Source organism: Mustelus asterias, chromosome 2, assembly GCF_964213995.1.
Source record: "Mustelus asterias chromosome 2, sMusAst1.hap1.1, whole genome shotgun sequence".
In the NCBI taxonomy this organism is placed as follows: Eukaryota; Metazoa; Chordata; class Chondrichthyes; order Carcharhiniformes; family Triakidae; genus Mustelus; species Mustelus asterias.
In genome coordinates this window covers 155505251-155518830 of record NC_135802.1, presented here as the reverse complement: position 1 = coordinate 155518830, position 13580 = coordinate 155505251, and the positions used below count along the sequence as shown (strand labels likewise).

At 39.7% G+C, this 13580-nt stretch overlaps 1 protein-coding gene across 13 annotated transcripts in view; it reads right to left on the bottom strand.

The window, feature by feature from the left end:
* The window catches only part of fars2 (phenylalanyl-tRNA synthetase 2, mitochondrial), a 421493-nt gene that overhangs the window by 290170 nt on the left and 117743 nt on the right, over positions 1–13580 (bottom strand). For 8 of the 13 annotated variants that reach the window (XM_078199190.1, XM_078199175.1, XM_078199233.1 and 5 more), the window contains 2 exons: positions 10431–11048; positions 3955–4114 (listed from right to left, as the gene is read on the bottom strand). In XM_078199190.1, the coding sequence (XP_078055316.1) occupies positions 3955–4114; positions 10431–11033 (763 nt within the window). In that variant the 5' untranslated portion in view covers positions 11034–11048. Of the gene's footprint in view, positions 1–3954; positions 4115–10430; positions 11049–11503; positions 11631–13580 lie in introns of all 13 variants that reach the window. The other 5 variants (XM_078199216.1, XM_078199225.1, XM_078199252.1 and 2 more) reach the window with 1 other exon arrangement.

Here is a 13580-nt window from a genome sequence, read left to right as displayed (position 1 = left end):
ATGATACAAAACTTGGAAGCATTGTAAATTGTGAGGTTCAACAGTGTAGAAATTCTACCCATCTTACAACATCAGATGCAACTTGGACCAAATATGTGTATTAGATCCGGCTCTGACTGAGGGGCAGCATAAGCCAGTGCCAGGGAATGAACATATAAATTGAGTAGATAGTCACATTGCTAAGCTTATCATTCCTACTGTTCTTTTTACCTCAGGAGATATATCTCCTGAAATCGAAAATCAGCTTTTAGTGACAGTAGAGAGATTTAATTGGCTAGGATTTAAAATAATAATCTTCTGTACTGAGGTCTAGTTCTTTACTGCTGCAAGCTAATTAATGCTGTTGCCTTTTAAAGTTACCATATAACTCTGAATAGAAGCACAGGATAATAATATATGTCAATCAACCAGAAAGTAAAGTAGTGGTACTTCAGTGTCACATCCACAAGACACATTCAGTTTTGTTCACACATTCATGGGATGTAGATGTCAATCTTTTTGACTAACTAATTAAACTAAATCAAATTAACTGAAGGACAAATTAAAAAGGGGCAGCCCCCAAAAAGGAGAGAACCGCCCGAGACAAAAGACAAAGTAGAAAGGAAACTTAAAACATCAAACTAAAATATGATTAAAGGTGTTAATATACCCCAGCAGAGCCCAACGGGCACAGAAGGCCTCAACAGTGCCCGTTGGGCTCCACATGCTCAGTCTCCAGGGACACCTGGCCACGAATGTAGGTGCGGTAGAGGGACAGACAGTCGGGTCAGATGATCCCCTCGGTCGCCCACTGCCTGGACCTATTAATGGCGAGTTTGGCCAGGCCCAGGAGCAGGTTCACGAGGAGGTCCTCTGCCTTCCCTGCCAATCACCGTACCAGTTGGGATGTGGATGTCATTGCCAAGGCCACATTAATTGCCCATCCCTAATTGCTGTGGGCTATCTTCTTGAACTACCACAGTCCATCTGCTAGAAAAGCAGATCAATTTTGAAAAATGGTTGCATAAATTATTAGGTTTGAAGGAGTTCAGCACTGTACAAATACATGATCATTAATATAAATGTTCCTTGTTATTAGACATCACACAGCAACTGAAAATTGGGAAAACAAACCAGGCGGCACAGTGGTTAGCAGAAGTATTTCATTCCAACGGGATTTAGTATAGCTTCCTACTTGCGGGGTCGAGAGGATACTGAAAGTCTGCAGAGGGATATAGATAGTTTAAGTGAGTGGGCAAGGGTCTGGCAGATGGAGTACAATGCTGGTAAACATGAGGTCATCTATGTTGGTAGGAATAACAACAAAATGGACTATTATTTAAATAGTAAAAAATTGCAGCATGCTGCTGTGCAGAGGAACCTGGGTGTCCTTGTGCATGAATCGCAAAAAGTTGGTTTGCAGGTGCAGCAGGTAATTAAGAAGGTAAATGGAATTTTGTCCTTCATTGCTCGAGGGATGGAGTTTAAAAACAGGGAGGTTATGTCGCAGCTGTATAAGGTGCTGGTGAGGCCACACCTGGGGTACCATGTACAGTTTGGGTCTCCTTACTTGAGAAAGGATGTACTGGCACTGGAGGTGGTACAGAGGAAATTCACTAAGTTAATTCCGGCGTTGAGGGTTGGTTTATGAGGAGAAACTGACTGGGACTACACTCATTGGAATTTAGAAGAATGAGGGGGGTATTATAGAAACATTTAAGTTTATGAAGGGAATAGATAAGCAGGGAGGTTGTTTCCACTGCGGGTGAAACTAGAACTAGGGGGCATAGCCTCAAAATAAGGGGGAGCAGATTTAGGACTGAGTTGAGGAGGAACTTCTTCACCCAAAGAGTTGTGAATCTGTGGAATTCCCTGCCCAGTGAAGCAGTTGAGGCTACCTCGTTGAATGTTTTTAAGGAAAAGATAGATTTTTGAACTGTAAAGGAATTAAGGGTTATGGTGAGCGGGCGGGTAAGTGGAACTGAGTCCACGAAAAGATCAGCCATGATCTTATTGAATGGCGGAGCAGGTTCGAGGGGTCAGATGGCCTACTCCTGCTTCTAATTCTTATGTTCTTATGCCTTGCGGATGGTGGTCAGGTTTTGGGAAGTCAGGAGATGAGTTACTGGCAACAGAATCCCAGCCTTTGACCTGCTCTTGAAATTGGTCTAGTTAGGATTCTAGTCAATGAGTTCAAATCCCATCACATCCACTGGGTAATTTAGATTAAATCTGGAGTAAAAAGCTAGTATCGATAATGGTGACCATGAAACTACCAGATTGTCATAAAAACCCATCTGGTTTCTACAACATATACTGCACCTGCTTACTTTTCTCCAGCTAGAGGGACTTGCACCTCCACAACAGATTGCTTAACACTCAGGTCAAAGTCTGCAGTGTCTCACTATTAGATTATTCAATCATTAACTATCAACCATGCTATTAATTTATCCCACCTCGATGAGATTTTGTACTTCTTGTTCAAATTTCCCAGGGTGTGATCTTTTCTATGTTTCCCAGGAGACTAAACCATTGGCATCAGACAAAGAATCCTGAGAATATAATGGCAGCCTATCTTGTACAGGACAAGTATACAGAAGAATCAAAAAGCTTTGCTCTTTAGGTTGTGTAGAAAGACCTTAACCAATCCTATGCTCCCCAGTTTAGCACGTAGAGAAAACAAAACTGCAAAAAGCAACCAAATGATCTTTAGAATGTGAGGGGCTACAGTTCAAACTGGAATGATACAACCAGCATGGAGAACATATTCCTACAATATCCCTTTGGCATTGAAGCACACGTTGTAGTGACTGAATCTGAAGAAAACAAAGCACTTTTATTGCTGAGGGTATCATAGCATTGTGGTTATGTTACTTGGCCAGTAATCCAGAGGCCTGGAATATTGATCTGGAGGTACGAGTTCAACTTCCACTATGGTGACTGAGGAATTTAAGTTTAATTAAATAAATCTGAAATATGAAGCTAATATCAGACCATGAAATTATCAGATTGTCATAAAAAAGCATCTAGTTTACACATGTTTCTTAAGAAAGGAAATTTGCCATCCTAACTCTGTATAGCCTACATGTGATTCCAGACCAGGGGTCTGCAACCTGCTCCTTAACATCTCATTTGTGACTTCCAACTTTTTCTGGTTGAATCAAATTAATATGAAAAAAGCCTAAATAAAACTAAGAAAAGCAAGAGTGTTTTTATTGTGGGGATAAAAAGCTATTTATTATGTTGCACTTTACGGTTTCAAATGATTAGTTTAACGGAAAACATCAGTGTGCTCAAAATAAATCAATCCAAGTGGTACAGATACTCCATAGTTGTAAGTGGGTCGAGAGGCAGGTTTTATGGTTACGACCATTATTGCTTCTAAATAGCTGAAATGAAAAATTATTCTGAACGTTCTATCAGAAGCTTTTTTTAAAATCACAAGAAACAATAGCCAGAAAAAACTGTCCTAATTTTTCCGATCTTAAGTTTGTTACAAAGACAACTTTATTGATAAAATTATAACAGGAAAACACCAAAAATATGACCAGATTTAGGTCTATTTTAAATTTGCTTTTTTTTATTGGAGCATAAGTTCAATGTATTTTTATTACACATGCAAATTATGCATGCTACCAGAAACAGTTGACAATTTGCCAAGAATTTGGTTCAGAAATGCTGAATTTTCATCTTGTGGCTCCGAATAATTTTTATTTCAGGCAACTTTTTAAAAAAGTCTCTTTGGGTAAAATAAGGTTGCCCACACTATTTCTAGATCCACAGCAATGTGGTTGACTTAACTACGCTCTGTAATGGCCTAGCAAGACACTCATTGTACTCAATAGGGCAATTAGTGATGAGCAATAAATGTCATCTTACCAGTGTCATTATAATGTGAATTAATAAAAGAGAGTGAAGTGACTCATGTGAAACCATTAAGATCAGGAAATGTATGCATAATAATACTTTACATACCTTTCCCAAAGAGGTGCGTCATGACTTTCTTCAGGGTCTGCTTTAAATCAAACTCAAGTAGTTTAACTGCCTCCAAAGTGTGTATCTCTTGCTTGTAGGGTGTACGGCGTCCCTTCTCAAATATGCAAAGTTCTTCACCATTTTGCACATTAGCAAACAACTGGAAAGAAGAAAAGTCCCTCCAGTTAGTTGAAGTGAAATGAACTAATTAGAAGTTGTTCATTTAGAGATTGGACCCTTTGTCCCACCAATCAAGATTTTAATTAGAGATTTATTATAAGGTAATTCCATTTAAAGGAAAAAATAAGAAAAATATACAAGAATAATTTTAACGCAGTAGATGAAGTTTCAGGTGACATTTATAAACCTTGGTGATTTCACTTTGATTGAGTTATTGACTTATAAACTCATCATTGCCCACGTTCCTTTCTACATACACAGGTACCGTATTTTTTTTACAGATTACTCTAATTATTATACAAGCCCTGCTTTTACCCATTCCAATTTGAATCCATTCATCTGTAAAAGGAGCCTTGTATATCAAGTCAGTGAGGAGCACTGTTGTGTGGCGCATTATACTTACAATTGCCTATGTGTTACATAGTGGAATGAATATACATTAACAATAAAAAGATGAATGGTTCAAAGTACTTTGCAAGCTGAGAGGGTCATTTAGCAAGAAGCAAACAGATTTGGGAGAAGGTAAAATAGAAACAAGGCTCAGTTACATAGCTAGCTGCATTTTTCAGGTTGACCTTTGAAAACAAGGAGGGAGGTAGTAAGGCAAAGGCGATTTTTAGAAAGGAATTCTAAAAAGTAGGAGTATAATAGCTGAAAGATCAGCCTATGATAATGAAGTTAATGGAAGGGCAACAAGCAATAATCCAGATTATGTTGAAAGGAGGGCATGGAGAACATAGAAAATAACAGCAGCATTAGACTTCTCGCCCCTCAAACCTGTTCCACTATTCAACGCCATTATGGCTGATCCTCTGCCTCAATTCCAATTTCCTGTCCCTTCTTCATTTTCCTTGATTCCCTGAGACTAAAAATCTTTCTACCTCAACCTAAAATACATTCAACGACAGAGCAATTGTCTGGGGGGCAGAGAATTTCAAAAAGTCACAACACTTTTGAGTGAAGAAATTTCTCTTTGTCGCATTCCTAAATGGTCAGCCTCTTATCTTGAGATTGTGCTCTCATGTTTTAAATTCCTCAGCCAGCAAGAAGCATGACATTAGATTAGGGGCATTTCACAGATCAGATGTAGCCAGGTCACAAAAAGATCTGGTGATGATTGTGAGGACTTGAAATGAATTAATTGTGTCAAAAGCCATCAAAGCAGCTGGGTGAGGTTGGTGGTAATGAATGCTTCGAATGAGCAGAAATTGGTGAATTGTGGGAGTATGGCCAGCAAGGAGAGAATTTTGAAAAACAAATGCACAAGGTGATGAAACATGGGCAACTGTGAAAGACGACGGTGTGGATCTGAGGTTTAAAACTGTTCTCAGGGTGAAACGATGCAAAAGGTTGCATGTTACTAGGTTCAGTTTGAGTAGGCAGGTACAGTAAAATTAATAAGCAAATCATCTTAATCATTTCAAAATCTTACATTTGCAATAAGCTGTAAAATTATGTAAATGTCTTCTTCTCCCACTCAATAGAAAGAAGCAATTTTTTAAAATTGAAAATAACTTGGCAAAGTTTTGCTTGTCAATATTTGTGACACAATGATGCAATTTGGGTTAAATGATTTATTTTTCAAATTGATTACTAACATATTGCAACTGCAATGACACCTTGCTGCTCTTTCTCCTTGTTATAGTTTAAATATTGCTTACCGGTATTTTTAAAATGATTCAGTTAAGTGACAAGATCACGCACATTGTCTAGTCCTCTGATGAATTAATATTTAGCTACTTCTTGTATAGCTGTAACACGATTAATGAGAAAATACTAATGTGGTAACATTCTAAAAGTGTTCTTCAATTAGTTCCTGTGGTACTGGTGGAATGAAGAAACTAAATTAGGGAGCTCAGGTGTAAAAATGTAAATTTACAAATCTTGCGATATGCCTACCCTACAAGTAACCGGTTCCTAACTCGCTAAATGGTTTAATACAGATAAATATCCCAATGAGGAAGGTTCCAAGTAAAGTAAGTATTCTGCCTTATCAATACAGTGCCTTATCATATCTCTCAGGCATTTTAAGGCATTCCATGGAAAGTGAATTCCTTTGAAGTGCAGTGACTGGCATAACGCAGGTAATTGCAAAAGTCAAGTTGTAAATAACCAAATGCAAAAAATCTGCAATTTGATAAATGGCCTTTTACTTTGTTGATTAGAATCATAGGTTACAGCACAGAAGGAGGTCATGTCAGTGCCAGCTCTTTGCAAAGTACTTTAGTATCATTCCTCTGCGTTTTCCCTTAGCCGTAAACATTTTTTCTCTTCAGATAATTAATTATCCAGTTCTCTTTTGAAAGCCACAATCAAATCTGCTTCCACTATGCCCCAGGCAGTGCTTTCTACGTCCTAGCCATTCACTGCGTAAAATAACTTCTCCTCTTGTCGCTGTTGTTTCTTTTGCAAATCAGCTTAAGTTAGAGGTCTCTGGTTCTCCATCCGACTTCCAACAAGAGCAGTTTCTCAGCATCTAGACTGTCCAAACCTCTCACTATTTTGAACACCATTACTGAATTTTCCTCTCAACCTCCTTTTCTCAAAAGAAAACAGTTCCAGACTCTCTGATCACCTATGTAATTGGAGTTTCTCATCTCTAGAACCATTCTCGTGAATCTTTTCTGCAGCCTCTATAATGCCTTCACCATTTTTCCTGAAGTGTGGTAATTAGAACTGAATGTAGTACTCTAGTAGAAATCGAACCAGTATGTCTTACACTTCCGTGCTTTTGTGTGCTATGCCCCTATTTGTAAAGCCCAAAATCCTGTGTGCTTTATCAACCACTTTCTCAACCTGCCTTGACACCTTCAATGATTTGTGTACACATCTCCCAGGTCCCTCCGTTCCTGTACATCCTGTACCCTTTATTTCAGAGTTGCTCTCCTCATTCTTCATTCGAAAATGAATCACTTCACAGTTCTCTTCATTAATTTCACCTGTTATTTTGTCTGCCTATTCCATCAGCCGATGTCATTATGAAGTGTAACAAGATCCTTCACATGGTTCATAATACTTTCCAGTTTTGTGTCATCCTCAAATTTTGAAACTGCATCCAGTACACTCAAGTCTAGGCCATTATAAACATAAAGAAAAGCATGGATCCTAATAGTGACCTCAGGAACCCCAATTCAAACCTTCCTTCCATCTGAAAATCAACCATTCAGTCTCCTTTTCCTATTACCTCAGCCAATTTTTTACCCATTTTGCTCTTCTATTCCATGAGCTCTAACTTTGCTCAACCATCAGCTATGTGGCACTTTACCAAATGCTCTTGGAAGTCCATTTACACCACATCAACCACGTTAACTCTCATCAACTCCCTCTGTTATCTCATCGCATCTTATGTATGTTTGTATGCTCATCAAAAAAATCAAGCAAGCTAGTTACAGGATTTGCCCATAACAAATTAATGCTCGTTTTTCCTATCGACATTTGCCCAAACAATCATTAATTTTGTCCCACATTTCCCCATGATGTTAGACTTATTAGTCTGAAGTTACTTGCATGCCTTACACCCTTTTCAGTCCTCTGGTACCACCCCTGTATTCTAAAACAAGATTGGAAAATAATGGATAGTGCCTCTATAATTTCCAAATTTACTTTCTGTAGTATCGCTGGATGCATTTCATTCAATCCTGGTGACTTACCAATTTTAATCTATCTAATTCCTCTTTGGCCATTTTTAGCTCACGATGTCTCTAAAAAACCCTCTTTTACGATGACTTGGGCAGTATCTTCTTCTATGATATAAATAGGTGCCAAGCACTCATTTAGTACATCTGCCATGCCTCTTGCTTTCATGTGCAAATCCCTTTTCGGGGCTATAATCAGCCCTACTCCTCCTTTTACCACCATTTTACTATTCATATGTCAGGAGAAGATTTTTGGATTCTCTGTTATGTTAGCTATTAGTTTCTCCAAATACAGGGCAGAATTTTCCTCAAAAAATTTCTAAGTGTCAAAACAGCAAGAAAGATGGTGTGTTCCGAACTGGTCACTCAGGAGTACTCTGCACTGCGATCTTTCAACATTTAGTGCACTGAAAGAGCCGTCACGTGGAACACGTCGTTATGGAGGCTCCAGGCTGTGGGCTTTTACGCAGGACAAGCTTCATTTAAACACTAAAGAAGCACTCACAGCCAATCATGCCAGGAAGATGGCACCATGCAGAGCAACCCCACGCTTGCTAATGATATTGAAATCCAATCAATCTCATGTTAATAAGCCTCACACCTATTCTGGGCGAAAAGCAGTTCGCACCAGTCAAAAGGGGACAGGAAGATCATAAACTGTTTGGCACCGGGCACAAATCAGATTTTTAGCTTCACATGCTATTTTCCCAGCTCCCTGCCATTTGCACTCGGCATGGTGAAGTGGTAAAATTACGCCCACTATCTGTTGGCTTCTTTTATTTGTTCTTTTTCATTTCCATTCTGAACCTTCTGTATTGAGATTGGTTCTCAATTGTATTATCCACTTGATATCTCTCACGTGCACTCTTTTTGGACTTTATCTTACTCTCGCCAGCGGGGTCTTTCGGTCCTCTCAATGGCACACCCCAGCCATGGGGGTGCATTCAACAGGAAACCCCTTGACAATAATGGGAGCAGAAGATCCTGCCGCGAGCCAATGGCACGCTTCCTCCGCCACTAAAGACAAGATGAGGGTGTGTTAAAAATCCCACCCCCCATCTCTTTCTTCATCCAAGATGCTTTGGATTTGTTTGCTATACCTTTCCTCATCACGGGAATGCACCTTGACTATACACAAACTATCACCTCTTTCAAGGCAACCCTTTGTTCCGTAACAGTTTTAATTAGCAATCTTTACTCCAATTAAATGGACCAGATCCATTCTTACTCCATTGTCTTTCGTCAATTAATCATTTCTACTCTGGATTACTTCTTGTCTTTTTCCATAGCCAACTTAAATCTTATAATACTATTATCATTATCACTAATGTTCAGCTCACTAGATACACTTCACCTCTGTTTCTGCCACTCCACCTCCACATTCCCCAAAATCAGATGCTGCCAGGCCACCTTCCTAGACGGATGGGAAATATACTGTTGTAGAAAATTTTCCTCAACACATTCTAAAAATTCTTCCCCCTCGCTGTCTTTTACTTTATTACTATACTGTCTATTTTAAGATAATTGAAGTCCTCCATTATAATCACTATAATTCTTGCAGCTTACTATAATTTCATTGCAAATTTGTTCATCCTTATCTTTTCCATTAGTTGGTGGCCTATAGAATACATCCAGCATGCAATGATAGTTCTAACATTTCTTAGTTCTAACCAAATAGATTCCTCGACCCATGTGAGGCATCCCCTCCCTCTTCTGTAATGTTAACCTCAAACAATACTGCTAACCCCTGCTCCTTTCTTTTCCTATCTTTCTTGAACACTTTGCATCCTGGAACCCAGTCCTGCCATTCCTTGAGTCTTGGCTCCATTATTGCCATATCTAATCTATCTGCGCCTGCAACTCACATAATTTATTGACCACAATCTTCTCCTTTACATACATGCACAATAACCCCAACTTAAATTTTATTACATTCACTCTTTGACTCCACCTAATAACTTACTATTTTCTACTCCAGTGCTATCTGTCTCTCTCAAATCTCTGTGCACCTTGGTTTTCCCCTCCAATATTTCCTTCTGGTTTCATATCCCTGCCAAGCTGTTTAAAACCCTCCCCACATTGGACAAAACTTAGTTTGGAGACTGGGAGATCTCTCTATCATTCTTGAAGTTGTGCCATGGAATTAATTATTAATATTTGTCTGAACCAGAGTAAAAGGGCATCTCAGTTTAAGGATGGAACTAACTCTAGCAATGCAGCACCTCCTCACCAATGCACTGCAATTTCTTTCTAGATTCCGTTCTCAAGTCCTGAAATGAGACTCAGGGATGAAAAGGCTAATAATATGACGCTGCACTGTTAGCTGATCACAATAAGATTGGCCATCACAGGTTTCCATCCATTCCTGGTCACTAAAGAGTGGTTCTTACTGAACTCAAGTGACAATGGAAAGAACTTGGATGCAATCCACAAATAATTGTCATGGGTCAACTGTGAAGAATGTCCATTGGGGGGAGCTGTAACGCATCACCATCCAACTATGGTATTGTACCCCAGCAAGAGTCATCAACTCAATAAATGAGGGAAGAAGACTGTAAAAGATATTGGTTCTTTCATCCATCAACACGAGACCAAAGACTAAACATTTGCATCAAACAGAATTTTTGAGGTAACTAAGGAATAATACCTGTCAACTCTCACCTCGTGCTTTGAAAATAGTCTGACCCCCTCCATTTGATGGAAGACCGGATAGTGGCTGCTGTCAATTTCATCTCGCCGGTAGACATCCCCAACTACCAGAAAGGCGTTGAGGCCTGCACGAATAAGTTCGTGCTGGTGAGCAGATGTGTGAGCCCGGAGCATATTAGTTTGATTCAAATAAAAGTTATCCCCTTTCCTTCTGCTTGCGTGATCCGGTGGTATAAGTAAACTGTCAAAGTTCTGCTCAGTGGTAACCACAGGGGACAGGTTATCATACACGGAAAACAATGGATTCTTATTGCGATTTAAATAATGCGTATAGAAATGATCCTTAATGCGTTCCTTAATGAGCCATAAAGGGTGGTTTCTTTGGTTCTGTAAGCTTTTCCCCACTTTGGACAAAATCTTTGATGTAACATTTGTATAGTCATCTCGAGAGTAGAATTTTCCGAAGAGTTCAAAAGAGTCAGAAGGTTTTTCCCTGGCTGAAGGGCCTGATGTTATTCCTCGGAGTTGCTTTATGTTTTCACCAGCATCTCTCGGTTGTAACTGTAGAGACTTTTGAAACCGTAGATACGAGAAGAATTTACAAGGTATCCTCATTATTGTCAGTTGAACCTGGAAAAGAAATTGTTTAACTCCTGCTTCAATTTGTATATCATTCGTGTGCATAGACTAACTCAGTACCACAAAAATATGCAATTCAACATCTCCAATTAATGAACAGAAACAAAATAACACATCCAAGAATTTCAGACATGCTGGTTATAGAATTTGTCCATGCAATGTTGTTAACATCAATTTAGCCAATAATAAAGTGATGGGTTAATGAGGGGGATTAACAAATAAAAAGCCTTTTGAGAGAATTTCAGAAGAATGCCAAATGGCTTTCTTTCATCACATTCAGTATTTCATAGCAAGTTATCAAACATTTAACTAGAAAATGAAAAATGTCAGAAATTCAGAAAATTGCAAATTAATGCAATTTAGTTATAAAATAATAAATGCAAAAGGCTAATTCAAACTAAATGGAAAAGTAAGTTAATGAGAAGAGAAGGAATTAAAGAAGGCACCTTATTTCCAGCTAGTCGCTAGTACACACGAGGCCAGAATTAAAACAACGGAGAGTTCTTGTGGACGGTGAGGAAGTGTGAGTAGCCATAGGACTGGAGAAGGTTGCAGAGATAAAGGAGGGTAAGGCTATAAAAGATTTTAAACACAACAGAGCGAACATTAAATTGGAGGTATTGGGTGATTGGAAGCAAAGTTTAGGACAGCGAGGACAAGTGTGATGGATAAGTAGGACTTGTTGCAGGATGGGAGAGAGGTACCAGAGTTCTGAATGAATTAAAGTTGACGCAGAGTGGGGAATGGGAGGTCAGCTAGGAGAGAATTGGAGGTGACAAAGACATGGATAAGTGTTTCAGCGGCAAATTGACTGAGGCAGGGCAGATGAAGGCGATGCTTCAGAAGTGGAAGTAAATGGCTTTTGTGATGGTTTGGATTTGGAGTTGAAAACGCAGCTGGGTGTTGAGTGAGATGGCAAGGTTGCAAACAGTTTGGTTCAGCTTGAGGCAGTGGCCAGGAAGGAAGATAAAATTGGTGCCATAGGACATTATTATGGCAGGAGCCTTACATAAGGTCTTTGAGTTTTCCCAAAGTATAAGCAAAGGAAATGGCAGCGCAGATAAGACTGAATATCAGATAAGCAGTCTGATAGTACAAAAACAATGGATGAGGAGGGGGCTGAAGGGTGGATCAGTAAATTTGCTGATGACACCAAGATTGGTGGAGTAGTGGATGAGGTGGAGGGCTGTTGTAGGCTGCAAAGAAACATAGATAGGATGCAAAGCTGGGCTGAAAAATGGCAAATGGAGTTTAACCCTGATAAATGTGAGGTGATTCATTTTGGTAGGACTAATTTAAATGTGGATTACAGGGTCAAAGGTAGGGTTCTGAAGACTGTGGAGGAACAGAGAGATCTTGGGGTCCATATCCACAGATCTCTAAAGGTTGCCACTCAAGTGGATAGAGCTGTGAAGAAGGCCTATAGTGTGTTAGCTTTTATTAACAAGGGGTTGGAGTTTAAGAGCCGTGGGGTTATGCTGCAACTGTTTAGGACCTTGGTGAGACCACATTTGGAATATTGTGTGCAGTTCTGGTCACTTCACTATAAGAAGGATGTGGAAGCGCTGGAAAGAGTGCAGAGGAGATTTACCAGGATGCTGCCTGGTTTGGAGGGTAGGTCTTATGAGGAAAGGTTGAGGGAGCTAGGGCTGTTCTCTCTGGAGCGGAGGAGGCTGAGGGGAGACTTAATAGAGGTTTATAAAATGATGAAGGGGATAGATAGAGTGAACGTTCAAAGACTATTTCCTCGGGTGGATGGAGCTATTACAAGGGGGCATAACTATAGGGTTCATGGTGGGAGATATAGGAAGGATATCGGAGGTAGGTTCTTTACGCAGAGAGTGGTTGGGGTGTGGAATGGACTGCCTGCAGTGATAGTGGAGTCAGACACTTTAGGAACATTTAAGCGGTTATTGGATAGGCACATGGAGCACACCAGGATGATAGGGAGTGGGATAGCTTGATCCTGGTTTCAGATAAAGCTCGGCACAACATCGAGGGCCAAAGGGCCTGTTCTGTGCTGTACTGTTCTATGTATAGACAAAGAAGTGTAGGAGCATTAGAGCTGGGTGCCATCAGCGCAAATTTGGAAGCCAATTCTATGCTTTGGATGATGTTGTGATGGTGTAGCATATAGAAAAGGATGAGGATGAGACTAAGGATAGATCTGGAGGTAACAATGTAGAGGTAGAAAGTGAAGCTATTTCTGGAGAAAGCATCATAAAACAAGATGAATTCAGAAAGAGCCTTTGTTGTTGGAAGTGGGGATTGGGAAAGTGGGAAATGAGTTTAAGGAGATGGTTTGTAGTGGAGTAAAAAAAAAAAGCTAAATTTGTTCTCCAAATTATTCTAGAGTAGGAGCTAGTTTTGGCTTGAGAGTGAAGCCTGTTATAAACTGGTGACAAAACAATGAAACAGTTGTGTACCAGATATGCTCAATCTTCATCCTTTGCACTTTGGGGAGCAAAGATAGGGTATTACCAAAAGAAATAGCCAGATGGAATAGAGTAAAGGGCAAGGTCA